We start from the raw sequence: 27551 nt of genomic DNA on the forward strand, positions 1-27551 counted from the left end.
CCATACATTCAATTATTAAAATTGTTCGTAATAAATTGTATCGCGTATATTATTACTCTAACCTTACGTCGGCGGATTCATTGATGTCAGAAATATTTCTGTTTTAATTCAAGATTCACTTGGAACGACAATCGAATTTTCTTTCAGGTGCGAACGCATGTACGCGATGTACATGCGCACGCGGTAAGCCATTTTTCCGGGAAAAATTTTCTTGGAATATCGGACGTCGCGAGATAAGCCACGAGACGAAAAATCTTCCTATCAGACGCGTCCTGGGATTCCTCTTCTACTTCCGTAGAAGAGGGATAGAAGACAGAAGAGAAATCGAAACGAACTTTACTAGCAGTATAGCAGCGGGACGCAATCTCGGGAAATCGGCAGCGAAAACCTTCTGAGATCCTATTGTATCCTGCAGCGTTCCCGATTTCTCCCGCCATTGCATGATCTCCTCGATCTCTTCGTAGCAACCTGTGGAACTCCGGAAGAAAAAGGCGAGACGCTTTTACGGGTTTTCGTATTTTCGAGAATCCCCCCGGATTTTCTCGGCAGACTCTGGGACGACGAATGGCCGGATTTTAAACGAAAATATATATCATTCACAGGACATTTTTATAGATACATTTAATAAATATCGAAGACATCGAATTAGGAACATTTCACATTTCTTCGGTCTATCGGACCTTTTTTTGCACTCGGCCATAATACGCCCAATAACTATAAAAATCAGGACAACTGTAAAACCTTGTTTTACAACGTCTATTTTCAGGTGTTCTGGATTTTATTGCGATTGCAATTTCAGGATGCGAGCTGGACCTTATTGTTGAAAATGGAACCTTGCCAGTCGATACATTGTCGATTCGGCTACAATATGCTTGTTGCAGGAATTGTATCAGTCTAGACGTGAAATTCTTCCGGATTACGTAAAGAATTATTTAATAAGTCGAATATTTTCATCTTCGCCCTAATCGATTTTGCTTCAAGTTTACGCGTTATTTTTGGGTAACAATTTCCTAAGGTGATTCGACCTTTCCTTCGGGAGACGAGTTTTCCGCGATTTTTCCCGAAGGGAGATGCTCACGTTCTTGCACAAGATTCCGTCAATATTTGCACCACTAAAATGCGGCGGAAATTCCGCCGCGGTATCGAAACTTTTCCAGCCCGATTTATCCCTTGAGCGATACGCAACCCACGAACGATTTGTCTTGGGCAAACGTTATCAGTGGCATGTTACTTTTTCAATCAGGGGAAATCCTTACTGTTAAACCACTAATTAGCACCTATTCCACAGCCAAAGCTGATTCTAGCTTCTATATCAATTTTATAAATATATTCGTAAATTTGACGGGGACGAAAGGAAACAGTACTTCGCCATTTCGAGAGGGATGATCCCCTTAAAACAATACAACTGGAAGTCGAAACAAATAGATGTCCGGGCCGAATCAATTTAATATCGTTTCCGGGGAACCGATAAGCCCCTTAAAACCCGCAACTCGGAAGAAAGATGTCCCACTTTTACCAATATTCTACCCTCTTGGCCGGAAAACAAAAGGAATTCCAATCCGTATCGAACGTAATCCAATTGCTTTCCCTGGATATCTTTGAGAGTGGATTTCGTTAAAATAATGAAATGAAACTTTCTGCTTCCGTATTCTGAAGAGGTCACCCAACATCCGAGTGCACTCGAATTTTTATTGCATTGAGCTCGTATCAATAAGCAGGTAACACATCGGGAGTGTTCTTGAAGTTTCTTCTCGTAAATCGATAGAATCTAAAATAATTACTGTCGGGATAACAATTGCAATGCTCGACACAAGAATTAATTTTTTTCCATTTATAATTTTATTACAGCCTTGCGTATTAGAAATGCATGAATTTTCTGCATTTTTTAACGGTGCAGGGGAAGTTTCCCCATGGGAGGACCACGGGTCGCCTTAAATCTCGTCCCTAGAGAGAATCTCGAAAGCCATTTTCACGTCTTTAAACAGGCAGATTGGCTGAGCGCGTTTTCTCGGACGAAAGTGGAGTGGGCCAAACTCGGTGGCCGAATTTACGGGAATTTCTCCATACCGCGCATAAAAGAGCCCATAAGAAAAAGAGGGGAGAAATAAATGGCCCCTCCCGAAGCCCGATCTCGTAAAACGGATTTCGTTTCGCGAGCTAGAATTCTCGCAGACTCGACAACGAGTCCCTTTAGTGCCCCGATAAAGATTCGACCAGATTCTCGGCTGATAAGCCATGTCGAGGAAGCCGAAAGACCCGATCCCCTTAACGACTCCCGACATTTCCAATTTCAATGGGGTTTAGCGTAGTCAAATTCGTATCTCGTTACTTCGACCCCGAACCGAGAAAAAAAGAAGGTGTCTTCCAATTTTCCCAATTTTGGTCCCTCCCTATGTATGATTACAGCGACGGGACAATTATTCGAATCCCAAGGTGGCGTCGGTACTTTATATAAAAAGATCCGAAAGGTCCAGAAGAAAAGAAGATAGTGGCACAGAATGGAAGAGTGAACCAGAGGAAAGGTAGAAAATAAGGAGAGACGGTCAGCGTAGGCGTCGCCAAAATGGCGACAAAGACGCTTCAAGTGACTAATTGCCCTCTCGCACCTCCTAGCAGTTTGCACGCGCCATTAAACGCTCTAACGATATTGCCGTCTCCCCGAATTCCCCGAGAAATTTCGCATCGTCACACCTGTTTACTCCTGGGACAGAATGCAGCCGTGATTCCGAGCTTAACGGCCTTAACGACGCCATTTTGCGAAGACGCCCTTCGCCTCTAGCCGGAAGAGGCGTCGAAAAGACCGGAACTTCCTAAACGGAAGTGGACATTCTTAGCCCCTGAATCCAGACGAGATAGCTTAGGTAACGCGTTATCAAAATGGCATCTGATTAGACGCGACTTTCGCATCACCTTAAAGAAGCTTAAACGCGACTTTGACGATTCTCCAATTGCAGGGAATTCCCATAAATAAATTCTATTACACGTAATAACAGATCGAGACATTCGAAGTATCCAATCCGCAGAGAGCACTCGTAATGGGGCTTTTTCCGGCGAATGCAGAAAAAGTCCGTCGTAGTTCCGGAACAATGAGAAAAGTTAGCCGAGGAGAATCCCTCGTTCGCTAATTCCCCCAATCGGGGGAGGGAGTTGTAAACGAGATTGTAAAAATGCTCTTCCCATCGGGCAGGTTGTCGCGATTTCTTGCCCCGCTAATGGCCACCTCGAGTTTCGGCGCTCCTCCCTTTTTCCCCGAGAACTTCATTGTTTTTCACGTCGGGGAAAACGGGAAAGGTTTCTCGAAATCTCGCCCCCGAGATCAAATTATCGGCTGTCCATTTTGACCGGACAGGAGGAGAGAAGGGAATGCCGCGAATCTCGCCTCGTGCATTCCTGCAAAAGGGGCAAGAAGAATGGCGGCCATTTTGGAGAACGCGCGCTCGAAATCGGACCGAAATGACCGAAATGACCGAAGAGAGACTGTGCCGCGTTTTTTAGACACACGATGTGCCTGAAAAATGGAGATAGAATGTGTCCCATTTGCTACTCAATGGCGCGAATGCGTGATAAGTCTTTGTATGACATTATGCATATCACTGGGAGGACAGGACTGCACGAGCGCGAGTAAAGCCTGGACCTAATTGGACGGAAATTCAGGGGCGAGAGATGTAGATTATTAAGCGGAAACGTTTATTACTAATTGTTGTACCGTACGTATAATTTTAAAAGTTTGGGCAACCGGGAGTAATCCGGTACTCGAGGAAATGTGATCTCGCGTGTCTTTAAATAATAGATAATGGATTAAACTAAACGAAGTTGCGACACGCAAATCACGAATTCAAGATTAACTAACCGTAATTAAGCAATTTCACCCTAATCGCGGTTGGCGCAACTCGGTGCCCTTAATGTCAGACGCCCTTTTTTATTTTTTTTTCCTAAGGATTGGAACGCCTTCCTCAGGACGAAGTCCTGAGATAAGGGTTGCATCCTCGAAGCTCGACACCCAGCTGCCTTCGGGTACTTTTCTTTGGATGCTGAGAAAACTGCGAGATAACGTTTTCCCGACGACGTCCCGACAGGAAGACATTTTGATCCTCGTCCTTCCGGGAGTCCTTGCGGAATTATGGTCCGCGGCAATTTCTGGATCGCGGCCCTCACCTGGATACGGAATCACGTCCGCCCAATTTCACGAGTAAACTTAATTGGAGACCGTCCAATCCTCGCGGCCCAATAAAGCGGAGAAATTTACGAAAGGAGAGGAAAAGAGAGTACAAAGCCGCGGTATCGGCCGATGCCCTCCTACAAAGTGGCTCTCGGTTTTCGTCCACCGTTTCGTCGTTTTTGCCCTCAAACTTTTCACCGGAACCAATGGTCGTTTGGCAGGACCCGCCAAAGGATTCTTCCTCTATTGAGTCAGCAAATGTCGGTCGACAAGTCATCATGCCGCTTCCCGAAAGAAGTTAGATAGTTCCTCTTAGTTTCAGCCAAGATAGCTGGAGATGAAGTGCCGAAAGTACACAGAGAAAAAAAAAAATCATTGAACCAAAGAGGAATTTCATTGAATAGCACCGATGAAATATTGTAAATATTCAAAGAATTTCCCTCAAACAATCTCAATAATTCCGAGGGAACGTTGCGTCCAATTTATTCGATTCCCTTGATAAAGAAAAAATTACTAATAACAATATGAGGATTTTTCTCTAATTGAGATTTATAATCTCTCGCGCCATTCTCTCATTGTCGTCCTTCAGCCTTTATTAAACGTCCACTCTCCTAGACTCGGAAGGATTTATGAGAAGAAATTTGTAGTCCCGGGTCGAAATGATCCGATCTCTTCGGTGTAAACTCGAGCGACGCTCGGAGACACGCGTTTATAACGTTTCTAGGTGTAGGTACACGAGACCACCGGTACCAAGAATAATTAGGAGATTACTCTTGCCGTCTTGCACGGCAGGAAACCACGCGGGATTAACTTTTGCCTGGAAACGCGAATCGATTCCGTCCTCCAACGGTTTTCCCGGTTTAGCAGACTTTCCTAGAAAGGTTCCTCTCGGTATCTCCGGAAAACTGATTCCCCAGAAAATTGAGTCACCAGTCGTGAAATGCTGACTTTGGCAGAAATTATTGCGACATTCGACATCTACGTTCCGACATAAATCCCGTTTTCCGCCTTGTACACAAGTACATACAAAAATAATTTATATCACATGCTTTTTCGATATTACGAAAGGAAAATTCAGAACGCACGTTTCACTAAAAAGAAATGTTATCCGCCTTGAGCTGCTGACGTTCAAACGAAGCAAATGACATTTACAAGTACTAAAGACGACTAATTAAGGCTTTTAAGTTTTATCTTAACGACTGTTAAAGCATTCGTGCGCTTTTGTCTGGTACTTTTTCCTGGTAATGTCTGAAAAAAGTCCCTGCGAGTATTAGACTCGAAAAAAGTATAAGAGGAAGTATAAACGTCACAAAGGGAGGTAATTAACGAGGTGCATGAAGAGGGCAGGTTAATGTAACCGGGGACAGAAAAGGGAAGAAAGTGCCCTGCAAAATACCGCGCTTCTCGTTCCTGCAATTTTTCCGAATCCCCAAACTTTTTCCATCCATGGCCTCAAATTCTCGCTGAATTAATTGGCCGTTTTCTCGCGATATCCGGACTGCATTACTCCCTTAAACTTTCCCAATTGCAGTCCCCGTGCAATATCGCGACTCCTAATTCGGTATATCGCACAGCCGGAAAAGTTAACAAATTAACTGGTTTATTTAAGAGGCCATAGTTCCGAAGCTTCGAAAGTTTGCCGGTGTTTAGCAGTAAAAGCAAACTACTCACACGTGCTGGTACTGGAATTTTGCATTAAAGAGACAAAACGCAAAATTAAATACAGAAGGTTTACTATTTTGTAGACAAAGGTTACAGGCCAATTTTATCATAAGACGTCTAATAATTCTTTGGAGGATTTTTATTTTCCGTTGTTTCTGAATGTGCGATATCTTCCACTACTTAGGGCCGCGGTCCATCAAACTGGGGGAAAAATCTCCATAGGGAATAAAGTGCATATATCTTTCTTTATTGCTGGGCACACAGAGCGTTTATGACACGCTGCTGAAAGAGGCCGAATTTTAAGCAGCACAGGTTATAAACTTGAGAGAGGAGGACCATATTACGGGCATCCTTTTCATATCATACACCGTATACATATCGGATATGTATATGGTCCAGCTACGACAGAGAAGACTAATTATCTCCGTGTTCTCGATTTATTTCCCGCTCTAAGAATATTTACATATGTAAATCGTTTTAAAGTCCCTCGATGTCCAAGTCGGTCTACTTGAAATCTCGTTATTCAGAATCCGCAACACGACTTGGGTCTAGTGGTGCATAGGAATGCAATTATCGGACGCGGTTCGCGAATCGTGAAACGAGGGTCAATGCGATTTGTCGACGTAACTTTCCCAGATCTATAGATCCGTCCTTTAGGTTCTAATCATGTACTCGATTAATTAACCCTCGTTAGTATCGCTAATTCCCCCGTAGGTCGTAGAACGAAAGTCTATCGATTTGTAACGTCGGATACGTCTAATTGCGCTATACCGCCTAATCACGTTCATATCCCTTTATACCATTTTCAAACAACTGCAAGATTAAAATTAAATAGATCCATCGACTAACTTGATTTTCTTGAAATAGTTCCGCAGGGAACGCAACAGAACGGTTGATTGCAGAACTTCCCAATTAATGCACTAATTTCAGGAATTACGGGAATTAAGTGGTTAAAGAATCTCACCGCACAATATACCTTTTGCATCTGAACAGTAAACATATAACATACAACAATAATGTCCATCATTATACTACCGGAAATATTCAGATTCATGCAAACATGAATATTGACATGAATATTTTTGATTATAGAGGACACATCTGCGGAATCGCGGAATTTGTGTTGCAGATTTTTCGGGGTTACTATTGCGTTATACGATCCAATGGAATAATCGGGTTATTCAAATGAGCTGGGCTTTAAAATCGACGAAGGAACACGGTAGTTTTCCCGGGACATAAGTCTTTCCGATTTCCGCAGGCTGCGGAGAAATATAACACGCAGGCATTTCACGGAAAACAACACCGAGAGGAATATAAACGAGCGTGTAATTTTTCACGCGTTGCCATTCCACGAGAACGAGTCTTTCCGGCAGAAACCGCGCGATTCATGGCCTAAAATCGAGTTAACAGGCACGAAAAATCCAGGAAATGTTCCCACTTGTCGTATGAATCGCATCATACGACCTGGGAATAAAACAACATAAATTTTATGACGTATAATAAAATTACGATATTTTTTTCTGGTGTACACGGCTCCCATCAAACATCCTCATTACTCGACCCTAAGTATTTTGGCGCAATTCAAGCGTTTAATTAACGCGGCGCCACTGCGTCGTTAGTCCCTCGAAAAAGCGAAAAAACTAAAAAAAAAATATATATACGGCGTTGCAAATGTAAATGTATCGGAAAAATGTAAATCTTCCGGGCCCAAGCACCTCCTCGCATTTTCATCGTGCGAAATGAACGTTGCCGCGACATTATCATTGCGATAGCGGCGAAACACGCACGGGGCGTGACAACCTGAGCACTTGAAATTGTACCATGGCAAAAGAGTATCCGGAAATGCAAACGCAAATGCAAACACAGGTACCGAGTAGGGTGCCCGTATCAGTTTCGGTGATTAGCCAGCCGCGTTATTGCCTCCTAGAATAATTTAATTGCGCGTCCAACATTCCGTGCGGTATGCGAAATATTTTATTTCGAATGCCTTACCAAATTCCCGACACTGTGAAGTGTTTAGAAAATCCTGACACACGTTTTATATATTTTTTAACCATGGAATTGAAAAGCAGGAATTTTATTAAAGAGCTTTGTTCTAGTTACGTAGTTCCCGGGATGGAGACAGAAATGTTCGCTCGAGACTTACGGTCAATCGGATTCCCAGTTAAAGTAAGTACGATAATAACTTTCGTCTTTCATAATAACTGCAAAATGTAGATGTAGGGAGTAGATAGAAGGACGATTCGGCGAATAATTCGCGAAAAAGCATTACGCTCGGAACAGACGGGCATACCTTAGCGCGTGCACTTGTCGTTAATTTATCGAGGCCATCAAGTGAAGTTACGTAGCCAAATGTACATGAGTGCGATGAAATAAACGACAAGCACAAAAGCTGCGAATTTATTTGCAGTTACATCGATTTGAGTGCACGAAAGCATGAAAGACAAATTCGAATGTATTAAAATTGGATCGGTGAAAACATAAAATACGAGGTGTAACTGACCAATGGTCAGCAGGCCTTAAACCAGTGCGAATGGGGAAACTATACTTTCAGCAACTTTTATCAGAAGTCTGGTTTATTATGGCGTGATATACGATGTCTATAAAAAACCGCGCACGGAAACAAAGAGAAAGTGCCGGGCAATAAGTTACATTCCCAACTAGATATAAGTAAATTTATGGATGCATTTAGTATATGACGTAATGGATTTATTTACCTAAGACTTGCACCTTGACTCAATTTACTGATTATTTAAATTTATTCTGCCTGACATAATTTCATTTATCATGTTTCTATTTCCCAATCCGTAGAAATACGAAAAGGAAAACTTGACGAAGATATCGGATTACAGAAACAATTATTAGGAAATTTCGATTAACCGTAAGATTGAATCATTCGTGCAGGTGTGATCGATTTTGCAATGATTTTGCCAATTACTGGCAAAATCTATGCAGATATCGGGATTACCGAAATGACCAAAAATGTTAATAAGTTTCTATGGCGTTTTCCGTAATCGAAATTGGATGGTAAATATGAGTCTGAATTTGAATAAGAAAAACCTGGAAACCGGGACTCGAGATTTTACGGAAAGACATCAATCGCGTCGCGTGATTACTTATGAGCCTAATGATAAAATCCCGGCGATTCTTGACGCACGTGCACTAGCAGACCGAAAGAAGAAGTACAATTTGTCAGCAGTAACGAGAACTATTTTTACCGCGAGCACCCGCGGCGAAATGAGATCGAAGTCCCCCGGGAGAAGAAAACATGCAAATTTTCACCACGTGGACTTTACGCCATTGCATGAAAACACGGATCCAAAAGCAGTGCAGAGGAAAATATACAAATTTTTAGCCATATTGTTGTAATATTGCCCTTTTGATATCCTTATGAATCTTATTCAGGCAGTTAAGGTCGTTACAATTTAGTAATGTTTTATTACAAGGAAATATAGATAAAGGGTATATATGAATTCTTATGGAATTTTTTCGGAATAGATACGTATCTATCCGTTCAGAATTGATTCTTGACATGTTTATTGAGGGATAAGCTTTTGTGATCTCGAAATAACGAGGGATCCGCGATTCCACTTGTCGAGGTGAAACATTTCACAGAACACCGGATGCAAATAATGGATCCAATTACGTATTATCAGCATAGAGTACCGAAGGTAATCGACAATTTACGAGGATATTAATTCGTTTCCGATGAATTGATTTTATTTTTCGTGAAATTTCTTATTGCATAAATTACTGTCCCGCTCCAATTACCGCGTTAATCTAATTCGATTTAATTGAAACACTTTCGTAAATTGAGGCAAACAAGATTGGTTAAGTGAACTAAAACACTAAATCAAAATCTTAACCGACATTAAAATTTACGTTGTCTATTGTCCTCTACATTGCGAATTACACGAAAAGGTCATACAGCAGATGTCAAGAACAAGAAGTCAAGGATGTTTGACAAGTTATCACCCTGCGTAAGAGTCCCATTGTTGGCTAAAGACGAAAATAAGAAAAGGTTCCTGCTACCGTTATTAAAAAAAAAGGAAGGAAATTAAGAGAAAGAAATAAAGGTACTTTTAAAACGCCTTAAGGGGCGAAAATAAGGGTCGCGGAGGAATGGCTTTGAATGAAGCAGTAATTACTCCTTTCCTCCCAAAGTATTATACATTGTGTACATTACAGCCTATTGTGTGTATTGTTAGCCTACCGAGCCCTTGTTGGGAAGAAAAGCGTAATTTAATTTGGTACCCGCGTAACCAATTGTCCAACGCATATTTATTAATAAGCATACAATTAACAAGACTACCTCGTTATTCACTTATCAGCGCTTGCCCCTGAATGTAAAGCACCGAATGCGTAATAAATCAGCATTTTGAATCTCACGCGTACCAAACCGCGAAACGCATTCAGGACAAAAGGACATCCGAGTTGTTAAATGCATTTGACGTGGAAAAAGGGCAAAAAAAAAGGAGGAGGAGGGGGTCCAAAATGCAACGCGCAAATAATGGCCGCATCGATCGGAAAGTGATGGAATTGCCATTCCCGTTTCCAGGAAAAAGCGGTTTCGACTTCATTGATCTCCCCGAGGTTTTGTATTCCGCAGATGCATCTCTGCTGCATATCCCGGATACCCGAGTATCATCCCTGCCCATTTGCATGTCATGCAGAATTAAAGTTTCCCCTTGCTTACGAATTTCCCGGGAAATCCCGGAAAGACGGCAGAGCGAGAGAATTGGGTCGAAGAACCGAGGAATAAAAAAAATAGACAAATAACGCTGAAGAAGTTGCACTTCGCGACTCGCGGAGCTGCCGAGTATACGTATAATAATTTAATATCCGAAGAAACAACTCGACACATCCTCGGAATCGAAATGAGAGGAATTTACTTCGCCATTTTCCAGGAATTCCCGGATGCAAATTTCACGCCTCGTAGTCTTCTTTCGGTTTGGTCTCAGCTAGTCAAGAAGAGCCCTTCGGCGCAAATTTAAGAAGTTTTCAGAATAGAATATGCACTTCTACCCGCGCAATTGACAATGCTGGAAGACAATCGCGACGATTCAGATATAGAACTTGAACCCCCCGAGAAAATAAACTTTTCGTTAGAGAAATATCGAAGGTTATTTAACTCTTTTCTAGTATATCTTCCTTTAAAGGTATGTCTTCCTTTCAGTTTTATCGTTGGAAATCTACGTTTAAAATATTTTCCGTATTTTTGCCTGATCCGGTTGAAGTTCTCAGTAGAGGTGCACCTATTCGCAAAATTCAAGGCGCTTTTCATACCGCAGATGCATTCTGCTGCGCTCGGGCTCTCCTTGGAGGAAAATACTCCCGAAACAAGGAAACGCGGAGGGAAATTTCTGCATTCGGAGATAGCATCGAAGAGATCGTCCCAGAAATTGGGAGGAATCCTTAACTGACGTAGAGCGCTCATGGGAGCATGTGGCGATCATTCGCCCTGGACCAACTTTCTCGAATCTTCCCGAGGGAAATAAAAAAAAAAAAAATGCTAAGCAGAACGTGGGACCGAGTTGCGAAAAAATGTATGAAATTTCTGATCGACTCCGATTGATACGACTCGGCCGCCTCGGAGTATCCTTTTCCCTTTTTGCTTTGCTCTGCTTGAAAATGGAAAATCGAACGTCCTGACTTCTGCAATCTCCGAATATTTCCACATTTCTGCCCTGAATTGCATTTCTGCAGAGCAAGATTGCGATTGCGATGCATCTTTGCATGAAGACAAAAAAATATATATCACAATGATATTGGATATAAAATCGTTCAGGAAGTTCCCAGTTGCGTTGTTTTATCCTTAAGATGAATATTGAAATCGTAGAATAGGTTTGGAACATTAAAAGGGGTGGATGGAAAATTATTGCGAAAAAGTTTATTAAATCTCTCGTAGATACATTTCGCATTATGCGCGACGTATATTTCAATTCGCTCTCTTAAATCTAAGGAATCTACAATTGTGCAAATCACAGGAAAGGATTAATTAAATTAGAGATATCCGTTCGATAACTTTAATTCCAATGACCCTAGAAAATTGCAACGCGTTACGTTATTTTATGCATTTCTTTATGTACAAATCACGACAGCATATAGGAATACAGCGTAACAAGCGCGATTTTACAGAAATAATTTACGGGGCCTCTTACACGGTTCAAATTTTGATATCTAAAAGAGAGTATCCTTAATACTGAGATATAAATATTTAATCGATATTTCGTATTTCGTATAAATTAAACTGAATTCAACAAATTCAACATCAACGTCGGACCCATCTAAGGCTGAATTCTACCCAATATTCTACAGTGATTGCCGAGTGTTGCTTCGTTTATACAAATGCCCAGTTTGTTGCGCACATTTTCTTGAAAAAGATCGCCAGATTTTCTAGATGCGAGCAAAAGGTCCTAGAAAGGTGCGCTCTCGTCCGCTGTTTTTGGCAGTTGACAGGACCCGAGGATGGCTCCAGGATATCCCGAAAAGACAGTCTTCTCCCCGGAAGTCTGGCTTGCGTTTCCGGATATTTGCATAAACAATCGCGGTCTTTGCCCGAGGTCGCGGCCAGCAATGGCCGATGCTAGACCCGATCCTCCGCTTCTAGAAGAACCACTTCTGGAATGAAACGTCAACCGCACGTTTTTCCGTCATTTCGAAGTCGGGCTTCCAAAGAATGATCCCGTCGACATGATTTACAATGATAATGGATGCTTGGCGATTCCTACCTGATCTGGCCACCAATGAAGCTCTGCCGAGGTAAACCGTCGAATCGTTTCCGCTGACCTCGCTGTTTCCCATCTGATGGGCGATCCGCGTTTTCCCGACCGCAACCAACTCGTTTCCGCATGCGGTCCGCACGCTGTAATTTACGGTTCACTTCGTCTAAAAGATGCCCCGTGAATGTTCAGCTTAAACTCCAGAGAAAGCTCATCAAACGCGACGAACTTTGGCCCGAGATCCCGGGAGAAAAATTCAATTGATCCGAGTGCACCGAATGCACGTGAAATTTCATTTTTAGAAAAGTTCGCTTCCACCGAGCTTAGGTGTCATTTAATTTTTTCCCATTCCTTTTCTATATCGTCCAGCATCTTTCTTTCGGGTTTATTTTTCTCGATCGCTCCGTCAACCGTAAACGTATTTCCCTGATAAATGTGCGATCACTTGCCTTCGACAGCACCGATTCGAGCAGTCGAAGACGCCGATGAAGGCCTGGCGGAACTTCCGGTTCATGAAGCAGTACGTGATGGGATTGCAGCAGCTGGAAACGTAGGCCAGCAGATGAACGAGGCTGATGCCGGTGCTACCCACCAGGGAGTAGACCAGCTCAGGTGCGAAGAGGTACCAGGTGTTGATGACGTGGAGAGGGGCCCAGCAGACGAAGAACTCCAGGACCACGACGAAGAGCATCCTGATGACCTGCGCACTCGGGAAATTCTAATCTCGAAGAGACCGGGGAACCAGGGGTGGGTGTTTCGGAAAAGGTGTCCCGACTGGTGGTACCTTCTTCTTGGCCTCTATGCTCCTGTCCATGTAGGTACTTCTCACGGCGTGTCTGTTAAAGGCGCACCCGACCTCGCGTTGGTCTTCCCATTCGACCTCGTTGCCGTCTTCGGGGATGATCCTCTCCCTGGCGCCATTTTCGCTGTCAAGGCTGCGAAATCTCTGGGAGGATGAGCCTCGACGCCCGGAGGACACCCTGGACACCTCGGCTCGAGGTAGACGCACCTTCGAGAGAGACCGAAAAAAATTAAAGGAGGGTCAAAGTGCCATCCGAGGAGTCAATCGTTCGTGTAACTTTTCCACTTGTTTATAGAAATTATACAAATTTCCATTTTAACAGGAGGGAAGTCGAAGCACGTTTCGCCTAGAAGTCTCACCATTCCTCGCATGAGCCAGAGTTTGACGGTTTCCGTCCTGGGCAGGGAAGCTCTTCCGGAGTTCTTGGGTTCCCGTTGTCGAGATGCGTCCCTGCGATATTCCCTAATCGCGTTTCCTCGGGACCCACCCTGGGAGTATCCTTCGGGACACCGAAGGGAACCTCGATGTCTGGAGGGAGCACATATGTACTCGTTCGACCGGTCGCAGGAATTCACGGTTGGCGAGGATCCCGTCCTGGTTACTGGAAGGGAAATCGACGGAAAGCTCGACTAGTTGTGCCGACACTAATTCATTTCACGGGAAACAATTTCCGGCTGCATTGACAGTAATATATGGATCAATGGAAAATCCTCGCATTGGATATTCGGCTGCATTTGAGTACTACCTGCACCTGCAGCTGCACTGGAAATGTGTGCGATCGGTAGCCACCTCTTATTTTTACATTAATAACGATTTTAATATTTAATTGACGATATCAATATTTCGCTTATCTATATTTAATCGTGATCGGTTTCAAAATGATGTTAAAAATTCGGGACTCGGTGATTCTCTTCCGTTAAATTAACGCAACGCAGGACGAATTTCATTGTCCTGTTTCGTAGCTTCGGACTTACCCTTCCGGCGACAAGACGAACTATGGCGAATCTCACGTCTGAGACCTCGCCAAAGTTTTGACGCAATCAGGGAATATGCCATGATCATTACGATCAGGGGAATCAGAAGTAACGTTGCGTCGAGGAAGAGATTGTAAGCTCTCTCCATTCCGACATTCGGCCATTCTTCCCGACATTTGTGTCTCCCTAAAGAAATATGAAAATTATGCAAAGTCAAATCTTACAATGAAGCGGATTTTCGTCGATCATTAAAATCCTTTTTCATATCATGCCGAAGCTCGACATTCGATCACTTGGTGAAATAAAATTTCTCAATAACGGCAAAGTTATGAAAGTCCGATTATCTTAGTCTTATCGAATTATTTCACCCTTTCTCTTCCGGCTTGAATGATCCATATTAATTTTTACTTTTTCGCCGACCTCGACTTCCGGCAAGTTCCACTTTTCCACACCTTTAGTGAAATCGGTTAATCCATAAACCATGGAATGGTTTATTAAATTGACATCAAGTTTATGAAATTCGCCGACATGTATGAGGACGATCGATTCGCAGCAGCTGAGAAACAACATCGACATGTCTCGTAGACTTGGTATCGCGCTTCAAGAATGCGAATTCGATGTGCTAGAAATTCCTGGAGTGTCTCATAGCAGGATATCGGGAATTCCTGATACCGCCGATAGAAACCTAGAAGAGCCCTCCAACAATGCTACCCTGATAAGAACCCAAATTTCTATTCGTCTTTATTTCACATTTTTATTTCCATTTTCTCGTACGTTAAGCCTGGGCAAAATATTTTAATTAATAATAAAACCATAAAAATTGAACCTTAAATACAAACTGCACCCAATTCAATATCAAAGTAAATGCATTCCCAATGAAAGATGACTTATTGTTCTCGGCTCTTTATTTAGCAGAATTGTCAATATTTCTGTATATATAAAATCATGAAAATTAGACGCGGGTTCCTTTTATCGGGAAATTTGCGAGCCATTGTTTAGAGGGCAAACTAAAGTTTAGATTTATTCACTTACCACCGCGAATGCTCTTCAAAGTGGAAACTACCAGAATGGGAGCGTTCCACGTCAGGCTGGCCGCCCATATAATGGCGATCATTTTGTATGCATGGAATTGCGTTTGCCACCGTCTTGACTTGAGAGGCCGACAAATGGCGAAATACCTCTCCAGAGAAATGGCAACCAACGTCCATACCCCAACGGACACCGAAACCGCTGAAATCAGAAGAAAGACGAAGAACCACGTAAGAATGCGCGGCGGCCATTTTGGTACCCGCTACACCCACCCTTCATAAAACCAATTCCGTAACAATAAACAATAACCTACGTTACCTTTACCTTAAAAACACTCGTGCAAATGTCGCATACATGAATTAAGTCTACAAATGCAGGATTAATTATAAATCTAATTTAAATACACAGTTAACAGCGCTCCACTTTTTATTGCAGCTCGCGGCTTTGAAATTGGAGTTTTAGTCCGTTACTGCCGTGTCCAGTTTATGTCAAATGGATTAAGAATTATTCTGACGGTATCACACCCGACTATTTCCGTGGCAAAGGTCATTCCGAAGTGTCCCGTTCTGCCGACGTGTTTCGCCACGGTCGTAAAGTTAACGACGCCATCTTGCCGAAATACTTACGACCGGGGTTGACCCTGGTGTCCGAAATCTCCTTTTCGTGGCCAGAAACGAGAGCTCGGACAATTGAGCCGTTGATGTAGCACTGGTGGACCACGAAGGATAAATTGGGAGCGTTAACGCGAGTTCGAATCTCCAAATTATCAGAGATCCGTTTCAGGTGTATTTCGTCATTTGTGATTACGTCTGCCGAGTTTTCCCCTTTCTCTCTAAAGCGACATCGAAGAGGAATGTCACGTCCAAAGGGAAAAAGGGGGAAGGAAAACAGTGGCAATATTCCGAAGTCAATTTCCCCGGACAAGATTAGAAAATGTTTTATTCTCCACAGTTCGCGAAGAAGGAGTGCGGGATCTCTGGCGAAAGTATTACCATTTAATACTTTCCCTCGATCTTTCTCTCTTCTTTCCCTCGACCGAAAACGTGCTTGCGCCTTCTAACGGATTTCGAAGGCGCACGAAAAGAGGAAGACCGGACATTTGAATTTTTATTCTCATTTATATTCACCTTTCCTACGTTACTTCCTGCCGAATCGACCACCGGTGGCCGAGTGCGGATATATCTTTTGGAAAGCCATTTTCGATATTGCTCTGCGAGACCTGCACGAGGAACACTTTTTCCGAGATAATATACAAGCAGTTTTTCGAAAATGGAGAGTATAATTCTGGACATTCTCGTTTTTTATATCGGACGACAAAACCGACGTCAAGTTACGAGTATTTTTCTATTTGAAAAAGGTTGTTATTTTGTCACCGACAAAAAATAATAAAAATGATAGATTTATATATACAATGTGGGCAACTTTCTTCAGAAGGTGCATTTTAAAATTCAAAGGAATTAGGATGAAATATGGAAGTCTCCTTGTCGTATGAAGTACGTAGGAAGTGAAGCACGTCCCTCGCGTCTAGAATCGAAACTTCACTTCAGCCACGTATGATATACTGCATTGCCAGGGGCGCGTGCTGCGATTACCTTTTCCCAGTCGTACTTTTATCCCACACACCCACACATGTGCACACATTTGTTCAGGTGGACGTTTAGGACGTTCGTATGTGGCAAAATGTAGGACAGACTAGAAGGCATAGGTGTGTAAGTGTGCGTTGTACCATCTCGAAGTGAGAATTCCTAGGTATCTCCGTAAGTCTCTCTCCATGCTCTCCAGAGAATGACGACACTTCCACATATGTACCTAATTCACTATCATATGTGAGAAAACGTGTGTGCCAGAAGGTAGTGCCGTGTGCGTCACTGCATTCTTCTTTCCACGACCTTTCCCTCCATTTTTCATTCCATGAATTTCATTCCACCCTTTGAGTACACATATGAGCATTAATAAATTCTAATATGGATGTGCATTCATTCGTTGCGTACATCGAAAAATATGCTTGGCGCGAAACTCAGCCAAGCTGAGGTTAAGCTGGGAAGGGTCGTCATGTTTTTTCATGATTAATTAAATCCTGCGATAATACAAGAGGCAGTTATGTATAGTCTTGTACATGGAAATCTGCAAATGAGCCCACTTTCTACAAAGTCATTTCCCGCCTACGAAGTGCCCGCAACTTCATGCCGCGTCGGAAAGCGCACTTCTTTCTTCTTAGCCAGTCATCGAGGGAAAGATCTCCCGCCTTAAGGTGCATTTTTCTCGTCAGGCCTTCGTGACAAAAAAACGCGTCGTCATGTCGGCCGTTATGTAAAATCGATTCGAGCCACGTTTGGACGAGCGAGTTTCGTAACTTCGCGGGTTTATTACGGAAGCGCGAAGTGGGCCGATGTTAAGGCACAATGGCGGTGACTCGACGTTATCCTGAATGGACCACTTTTGCGGCACCCGTAAGTTACCTGGATGAAAAGGAAGTGTTTTCTACGCGAAAATCGACACATGTCTCGAGCATGTTCAGAAAAAAAACAGGGAAAAATGGTACAGATTTTTTTTTTAACATAGCTGATACAGGGTGCGAATTATCACGCAATAATTATTAACGCTGTTTTTCTGTCTGATTTTAATGTAACGATATTAATGTTATAACCAAAACTTGAGTTAGGGTAGATATGTATAAATTAGTTCAAATTGGCTCAATGGATTTTCTTGCTCAAGATAATAGTTTTTAACATTGGTAAAATCGTCGAACGCGCGAAGTTCAATATCAAGCGGAAATTGGCAATCTCGAAAAAACGACGGGGAATAAAAAATTTCACCTGCCTTGATACTACAAAAATATGCGACCCCGTAAAAACAGATCTGTATAACTTGCGCCATCTTTGATATTGCTGTCTTTGATATTGCCCAACTTCCACCCTGCAGATCTGTTCCTAAATTTGAAATTTCGGGAGATGGCTCAGGTGATAAAATTCGATGGAACACCCGGTGTAAAAGAAAAAAGGTATTACTTTCTCCTACGGAATTCATGACATACTCGTAAAAGGTAACGATGTAATTTCCTGGAAACGCCAAAATGGGAATAATTCAGAACAATCTTAGCGAATGAAACATCCTACATTCCGAGAAAATTTACTTAACAAATGGTTACGGAATAATGTGGTCTCTAATGTACCTCTTTAAAAATTTAAATGATTTTTAAATGAGACACAGGAAAAGGAAATCATCCCTGGGGCATCCGTTCTGTAATGGCGGCTTTTGTCAGAGCCTGTGAGACGATGTTAACGCATAATGGGGAACATCCAATATTCGACATTCCAGGACAATTTGACGGCAGCTTCTGCCTCTCGAGTGCTGCTTTTTATTCGCCCGACTACGAGACGTGAATTCTCGGACGATTTTAAGGAATCTTACCTTGAAAGTACGGTATGAGCTTGCACATCGTCGTGCCGAAGACGAAATTCTTCAGCATTTGCCCCAATAACGTAAACGGCATACAGAAGACGCCGAGCAGCAAGTCCGACACCGCCTGAAATTTTAAATATAAAAATTGAAAATAATCCGTATCACATTTCATAACCCGTAGCAAATTAACAGATACATAATAGTCCGCAATATGGGTTTTGCAATGAATCCATACCACGGCTTTGGATTCAAGGAAGTTATTAATTAACTGAACAAGGTTTCCCATCATCCTCCGTTAGATAAAAACGTTTCTCCCCCGTATGCATTTAAAGATAACAAAATTTCCACTCTCGAGATAAGCCATTTACGGCACGGGGATAAAAATTGCAAGTTAACCTCTGAGATCGTTGATCCCTGTAAACACGAAGTGCATGTATTCACCTAAGAGCATATAAGTGCATCTCTTATCGCCTAATGGAATAACGATAGCACATAATCGCACCGAGTGGGCTTTTATACCCGAATCTGGGCTTCGATCGATCGATTTGCTGTACATCGAGCGATCACTTTAAGACTTGCAGATCGCACGACACATCTACGTTTTTACGACCAGCTGGCAACAAATAACGTCTCACTTTTGCAGAATTAAATTTAGATTTTTGGTGTATACTTGGAAATTACAGGATTTTATTGTTGCAATGCATACTTCTTAGAGTCACTCGACTTTTTTTTTTTTTCTCAATGTACAGCGAAATAAAAAATAGAGATGGGTCCCTCGAAAGAGTCCTTGCCGAGGATAACATGGCGTAACTGCGAGTCTATATTGGATCCTGGCAAGCGATCCATCCCCTCGGAATAAATTTGAAGGAACCCTCGAGATTTTCCTTCACACTCTTTTCGGCCAGTGCCTCGCTGTTTCATCCCCTTCCGCAGTATCTTTCAGGAAAACAAGGAGTCCACCTGGTACCGAACTTACGATCCTACCTTAGCCCCCCAGGATCTTCGCAAATAGAGTATCCGCGGTACGTGCAGGGAGCTGTATAAGGACTCTTGAAATACGAACGCTCCTGGGAAGGGTGGATCCTGATTTAAAACCATCCCAGCCACTTTTCGGAGTTAACAAATCTGGACAAAATTCACGGTACATTCGGAACAATTTCTTTCCCTTTCAAAGAAGTTATTTCTTCGAATGGGGCTAAAGAAACCGTATAATAAAATCGAAGAAATATAGTCCTCGGTTGCACGTTGGTTTTAAATCAGTCAAGACTCCCCGGAGTGTTCGTATTTCAAGAGTCCATGGGAAACCCCGTGTACATAGTGTAGACATTTCATTTACAGGAGTCCTATGGGGCTTTTCTGGAATCCAACTCACGATCTTCTATTTTTTTTTTTTTTTCCTTTAGCTAGTATCGAATTTACAATCTCGCAACACTTTTTTTTTCCGGAATCATGGCAATTTGGATAGGATAATAATTGTTCAATGAATTTTTCTTCTCGGTGATCATACAGCTCTTGAATTGGAAATCCAAAAGCAATCTCCGCGGATTAATAAATCCAAAGCGCCCATAATGTGGATGCCCCCGTAAAACGAAACGTTCGTCCAATGAAATGCACAATTCTTCAGAAATTGCCCCATGGTGAAGCTTATACAATTTCCACCATAAATCCCTGTGAGAATCCAAAGGGTCCTCCAGGTGGTGGAGAACTCGCGATTGTATCTTCACTCCCTTGACCCCTTGTAGATCCAGCATCCGTGATACATGCAACACACTACCACATGCACCTTTGATGTAGAAACCCCCAAGGGAGGGCGGGCGTTTTGGGTGATTTAAGACCATGGCGAAAGCAGTTTCCGCGGATTAATAAATCCTAGAGGTCTTTATCTTCGATGCTGACGAATTCTTGCGGCCCTTCCGCACCGTCCGGGGAGATGAAATTTGGTTTACTTCCGGAAATGAAGACGTTCGGGCCGAAGGGAACCTCCGGACTGATTCCCGCAGGAAAGAAATCCTTTGTCGAGGACATGGATCCGTCGTGACAACTTTGACGGCGGTCTGCGGAATTTCCAGACTAACTGCGTTTGCGGAACGGAAGTGGAAACGCCAGTGAAGTATGCCGACCGTTTTGGGAAGTTTGCAAAGTTAACCGGTCAACGCGTTCCCAGACGTGCGCTAACTTACTTTACTATTGTCCCGAGAGATTATGGGCGGAATTGGAGGAAACCGAGAAGCATGAAAAGCCAATCATCTAAAGTGTTCGCGGATCAAACTTCGGAGCTTCATCCATTGACGACTCCCATTTGAATAACAGACATTTCACTCCCAGGAACTACACCCACCGGGATTCCATTTGTCACGAGCTGTGCGTGATGTCTCGACAGCCGCATTGTCAATAGTAAATTGGGAATAATACAAAATTGACACCTATCGATTTATCGAAACTTGACATCTCATCACTCTGATAATGAATTCTGCAATTTTATTTTCTCTGTTTCCCATTTTTATTCAACCCTCTTAGCGTCGAACGACGATATACCGTCCCGCTCCTTTAAGGTCGCATCCTCTTAAACGTTTATTAGGGATCTGTTTGCGATGGATTTTGTAATGGGAGGCTGGCTGTAGCGGAGAAATATTATCGATTTATTTTCAGGGAGGGGTAATGCGACTTAGCGGGCTTACTGTCATCTCCCTAATTTTACCTCGTTATTTATCCGAGCCAACGTAAGCGCCATGACACGGGAGAAAAAAGCGCCGGCGGGGGAAAAAATTAATAAAAACCGGGATGAACCTCCCAAAGAGGATTAAACGGAGCTATGCTAATTAATTCAGCATTGTCGAAATACCGGGCCACATTTTGCCGGAATTAAGCGGACTCGGGAAAGGAATGAAAATTTGCCGGCGCCGCAATTGCGGTAATTGTAAGCCATTACGGACAAATACAGGGATCACATTTCGGAGAGGTTATGACTTCTCTTCGGGAATTGGCAAGAGTAGTACCGTATTAAACAATTAAGTATCACTGTAAAAGCTCAGAGTTACAACCCCAATTGCAAATGTTTACAGCAGCAAGTTGTAAATGTCTACAATGGTCGTTACGCGAAATTACTTTGCTCTTCTTGAAACCACTTTCTCTGTAAATTAAGGAATTTCGAGTATCCAAGAAGTATCCAGACAGAAGTATTCCACTTGAAGGAAACTTCTTCTGGCATTCCTTCAGAAATTCGAGCAACGTCAGGCATTTCTTAAGGGCGAAGCGAAGATCGTCATTTCTCACTTAAGCAGTGTCGAACTTTCCTCATTTCAACTCACGTATATCTGACACTTTCCAGTCAATTTAGGCCGCCAGAAACGTTCTGCATAATTTCTTTTAAATCACACAATGTATAAATATTGTAAGATCTGTAAGATATGTGCGTGAATTTGGATTTAGGAAAATTTATTGTGAGCAGATTGTTTAAAAATATGTGCTTAAGAAATTACCTTATTTAAAAATGTAAATAAGGGTGCAACGTGTACTTCCAATTTTGTTGAGAAATGCAAGAAGCGATGCGTTTTTCAGAACGCAAAGCGTGACTGACGAACGTTTGATATCTCGGTAGATTCGCGATAATTTTACAGGATATTTCCGTCTTGCCATAAAATGATGGCAGAAATAAGTTGCATCGCGCGAAGCCGACAAAGTGACCGCAATTCCCTGAGGAACTCTTCTTATGCAAAGAAAAAGGAGGACAATTCCTTCGGGAGGGAAACGCGGGGACAATTTTCATGAAGTTCTTCCCGTACTACGAGAGCACTGACGTTCGAAAATACAGCAGAAATTTGTCGGATGAAATATATGAAAAATTGTCCAAATTCACCCCGTCGCCCCTTAGGAAGGATTTCTTCCATCATGGAACGTAAAGTCCCAATCTCTACATCCAATTTTCCGAAACGTCAGAATCGGCACTTCGGAAACTTCCTCCTGGTCACTTTCTTCTTCCCTTTTCCTCGTTCCTTCGATGCTCGGAGAAAATTCTCGCACTCGACCAGTTTTACCATTTTGCCTCTCTAAGGGTGCGAGCGAACGAAAAATCGGAAAAGCAAAGCTCGGGCATAAATAATTCGAAAAGTCTCGAGGCGAGGTGCGAGCGGGCGATTCCGGAAAATGGATGCTGGAAAGTAGCGAACCGTTCGTTACGAGGAAAAGTTTCGAGCTGCTATCACGAGATAGGTGACGTCGAGATGCCTATGTACGCGATTTGCCCTGCAAACTTTCGCCAACTTAACATTACCGCTCGTAAAGAGGTATCGGCCAAACTTTAAACGCTTCTTTGAAATATTCTCACGAAGAGATCGCGTGCCTCGATTGGACCCGATCCATCTCCCAATTTTTCGTTATCTACTTTACTTTTACTTGTTCCTTATTAAATCTCATTTTTCCAAGTTTGACAGAAAAAAGTGAAATCTGAAAAAAAAACACCTCATTGCATTCTCTTTTTAAATTGATCATCAAATCTGAAACCTCTGCCGAATATAGCTCGGCATTATTAATTGGCAAGTGCATGAATTTTCGGGGCACAATCTAGAGAGGATTCGCCTATTCGACATAATTGGCATAACTCCTTAGTAGTACCAACACGACCTCAAGGTTCAAATTCAATTCGAATTACAACAGAGAGCGAATTAATAGTCAACCGTGTGCACCTGACATATTCCCCAGACTATATTTATGTCGTTCACACATACGCATAGCTTCAAGTAAATCTATCCTCTGTCTGCCTCTCTTTGTCTTTGTCTTGATTCTGATCCTGGTTTCGATTTTTAAACCAAATTTCAGTTCTATTTCCCTATCAACGTGATCTTCATTTATCACTTTATTCCACTTTATTCTGGTCTAAACAATGTTACTTTCTTTCTTTGCTTTCTTTCGATGTACGATACGTCCTTTTCCATTCCCGAGAATATTCAAGATTTACATGACATCATTATCACCGAACATAATTTACATCATGTGACGCGACATTCCAACAATCAATTATCCCAAGGAAATGGTTTTCTTCGCCGTCACGTGACTAGAAGTCTTTATGTTTAATGGACTTCTCGTTCTCCCAATGGATGTATTTATTCCTGAATTGCTGAGGTTAATAGTTCTTGTTCTATGCAAAAATTAATTAATTATAAACACTTTCCCCAGACCAGAGGATTACTTCGCGTAATTAATTAAACGCCTCGGAACAACAATGAGCTGCTTCGCGTGGTGAATTAATTCATTCATTTTGCAGGAAATTGGAATGCGAAATAATTCATTGTTAACACGATCCTTGCAATTGCCGGTCCATTAATACAAACAACATTCAAACGAAACATTTCCTTGGGTAAATGAAATATTTTCTCGACGTAGAGTGCAACGGACAACTACAAGTAGAAGAAATATAATACGCACCAAGTTTAGGAGATAGACGTTGGTGACTGTTCTCATCCTTTTGTTGCGTGCTAGAGTGATAAGCACCAGTGCGTTTCCGATGACAGAGAGGAAAAAGATGACTGCGTACAATGGCACGATGAGGCCCTCCAGGAGACTGCCATTTCCCGTGGGAATGACGGGATAAACCGACGCGTTCACCCCGGGAGAGACACTGGAAGTCACCTCGGAAAATCTGGAGTATCGCGAAGCTGATATCACTTCAGGTTCTTCGAGTTGGTCCCACTGTTCCATTGATGTTCGAGGCCGCGTGACGTCATAGTTTTCAAATGACATCGTGAAGCTTCTTCGGCGATATTCAATTTTTTTTTTCCCTCTTTATTAATTGGCAATTATTTTAAGAAGTATTTTAATATTAATTGCTTGTGTGACGTTTAGAGTGAAGGTAGTAGAGGTAGCTTCAGTGTATGTTTCTGCGTGCGCGATTATTGACTTTCACCAAATCACTTTTTTTTTAGATTAATGTCAATTGACTGTTCATTGATAAAGACTATCGCACTTCATTTGTTTGGTAATAGTCTCAGGAGGTGAAGTAGGAGTTTGCCCGCCATTAAAGTCGAGAGTAAGATCGTAAAGTGGAGATTTCCAGGATTTTACGAACTTTCGTGGGAACTCTCTCGGGAATCGCTTTTCTATCATGCCACTCGAAAAATTAAGGTCCCAGTGGTTTCCTGTCAAATTATCATAGATCTCAATGACACCATTTCCGACGTACACACGACGTCACATTATTTTTTCTATTTAATATTGACGGTGAATTAACGGTTAGAATTTCTCTGAAACTCGGAGAACAAATCTTCAAGTTGCTTAAATAAGAGATTTAATCCTTAATTTGTTTAATCACTGACCAAGTTATGGAGTAGATGCGTGTTTTTCTTCCGGTTTGTTCATCTTCTTTCTTAAGAAGTTTCCTAACTCTCGCATGAATTAAGTTCCTGCGAAGACTTTCGGAGTCATCGTCTCTTTCATCGGCAAACTTCATCAGGGCAGCCCCTTCCGGTTTGCCGCTTCGTTTAACTTCGCAATTTCGACCGACTGCGCTTCACTCTTCCTCTTTACGCCGCAATTCATATCCGCAATTTCGCGGAAAGTATTGAAAGTCCCAATCGAGGATAGCAAACTTCACAAACTGGGCGAAACGTTCGACCCTTCCTTATCCTCGGAAATATCCTGAGGTCGTTGAATACAATCATCCCCCCTTTTTCAGTTCACTCCCAAACTTCACCAAAGTTGAAGAGAAATATCCAAATGTCCATGTAATTTAAATTTCACTTCGCTGCAATCAAGTTGCACTGCTGTTAAATTTTAATGAAAACTTCGTCATTCTTGTCGAGCACTGAGTCGAAGTTTATTGAAGTTTAGTAATCCCAGTAGATGTGGTCACCGCGAAGTCCGGCTTGAAATTCTTGCTTAGTTTGCTGCGAGGAAACAATTTAATGGCATAAATGTCCAAACTTAACCAGGAAATGGGTCTAGCCGAAGCGATCGTCAAATGTCAATTATTTAAAATTAACGCTCAAACTGGATCACGATTGACAGTCACCGAAATAGAAGCTTTACAATGTTAGTCAAACTGGCGCCAGTGGAGGCGATCGACCTTTAGTCGGCTGTCAATTATCGTGAATTAAAAACGACGTTTCGTCCTCATTGTGGAACACTGGAGTCGAAGTTTTCCGAAGTTAGCCGAGGTGGCGCCAATGGCAGCGATCAATCGTGAATTCACTTAAATTATCAATGAAACTTCATCACGGTCGACAGTCACCGTGCTTAAAGTTTAGCGAAGTGAACTGACGTGGCGCCAGTGGAGGCGACCAATCCTAAATTATCTGAAATTATGAAGAAAACTTCATTATGGTCGCGGGTCACTAAAATAGAACTTTCGAATGAATTAACAGGGTATTATCTTAAATTATCAGGGAAACTTCATAATGCTCGACGGTTTTCTAAATTAACGCCAACCGCAAATTATCATGAAAACTTCATCATGATTGACACTGGAATCGTTTTGCGAGATTGGCCAAAATGGCGTTAATGGTATCTAGCAATGGGGCATTATTTGAAATTATCTTCATGATGTTCGACAGTCACTGACATCGAAGTTTTCCGGAGGAGCGCCACAGTGGAGGCGATCGACGTGAGGTCCGCCGTGCGACGCGCGCGCGACGGATCTTTGCCGCCGACTGATCGTCGGACTCGCTTCGGTCCCCACCATTCTCTGCAAGAATCCTACCTTGCGTCCTTCACGTTTGCGTACTTGGCGTACACCTTCACGTGCCGTGTGCAGCTGATTGCATGCGCGGAAAACCGGGTAGAATCAACGGCCTAGGGGTGATTCTTTTATTTACGTTTCAATTTAAAGTTCAAGGCCAGCCGAGTCGCGCCTTCAACATTTGCGACATTCGCTCCCATTTTGCATTCGTTAATGTTTAAACGCTCCCTTCCATGGAATCCTGCATAATCCCCTAACGATCCGATATTAATTCCCATTCAAAATTACTACCTCCCTAAATTCCATATTTCCGTATTGATGTACATACCCTGAATAAGCATAACGCGGCACGTGTCATCATTCGTATTAAAAAATGAACTATCGATTGTATATATTTTCTCGAAATAGACATTCTTTTAAATGTTCTTTTACGATATGCTACGTCCTTAACGAGTCGACCCTTTGCCAGGTTCACCATTTCAGATTTTGTTTCGAGATGAAGACAAGTGACAACTTTGACGTGGCGCGTTGTCACCGTTAAAACGTCGAGATAAAAAGGCTCCATCGAAACTGCGGAACGAGGGAGACCCCACGTCGATTAGTAAGAGCGAGAACTCGAGATTATCGGATATTCAGGATATCCAGAATATCCGAGCTACCCCAAGGAATGACAGAAGGGGATTGCTCGAAATCGAAATTCGATCCGGAGGAGATCAAGCAGGGCGATCATCATCTGGAAAATCTCTCCGACTTCTACGGTAACCATCCAGGACCTTATCACTCCGAATCCAGTGATAACTCGCCTCGCCTGGAAGAGCCCGAAATATCTCATATCCTGGAGGAAAGTGCTCCTCTTCGGGACGCAGAGAAAGGAGAAATTGCATCCGCAGTTTCGCACGAACGGGACGACTCGAGTCCATTAATAGTAGATATTTCTTCCTTGGAGAAACAATTTTCGCAGCTTCTGAAGGACGATATACCGCCACGGGAAGAGGACCTCCAGGAAGAGGCTATCCCGTGGGAAGATTTCCAGACAGGACAGGACGGAGACGCACTTCGAAAACGTTTAAAGGCCGAAGAAGAGGAGAAGTTGAAAACAAAAGAGAGGGAAAATAAGAGCCCCAATCGAAAG

General features: G+C 42.6%; 1 protein-coding gene across 1 annotated transcript; it reads right to left on the reverse strand.

Annotated features, from left to right (window-relative positions):
• Nucleotides 1–12407: 12407 nt before the first annotated feature.
• LOC105699280 (cholecystokinin receptor type A) lies at nt 12408–24486 on the reverse strand. Its single transcript, XM_023434123.1, has 9 exons — nt 24172–24486; nt 18760–18874; nt 15352–15549; nt 14272–14505; nt 13705–13946; nt 13328–13552; nt 12993–13243; nt 12553–12686; nt 12408–12442 (listed from the first exon to the last, which is right to left on the reverse strand). Exons 1-9 carry the CDS (start codon nt 24484–24486, stop codon nt 12408–12410), a joined length of 1749 nt encoding a protein of 582 aa, XP_023289891.1.
• Between the last annotated feature and the right edge of the window lie 3065 nt (nt 24487–27551).

The sequence above is a fragment of the Orussus abietinus genome, unplaced genomic scaffold (assembly GCF_000612105.2).
Source record: "Orussus abietinus isolate OABI.00-Male unplaced genomic scaffold, Oabi_2.0 scaffold8, whole genome shotgun sequence".
Classification (NCBI taxonomy): domain Eukaryota; kingdom Metazoa; phylum Arthropoda; class Insecta; order Hymenoptera; family Orussidae; genus Orussus; species Orussus abietinus.

Coding starts and splice junctions, on each gene's coding strand:
- LOC105699280 (XM_023434123.1), bottom strand. CDS start 24,486: ATGTCATTTGAAAACTATGACGTCACGCGGCCTCGAACATCAATGGAA. Junction 13,947..14,271: donor TGAAATTCGTCCTGCGTTGC/GTTAATTTAACG, acceptor TTTCCCTTCCAG/TAACCAGGACGGGATCCTCG. Junction 13,553..13,704: donor TCTGGCTCATGCGAGGAATG/GTGAGACTTCTA, acceptor TCTCTCTCGAAG/GTGCGTCTACCTCGAGCCGA.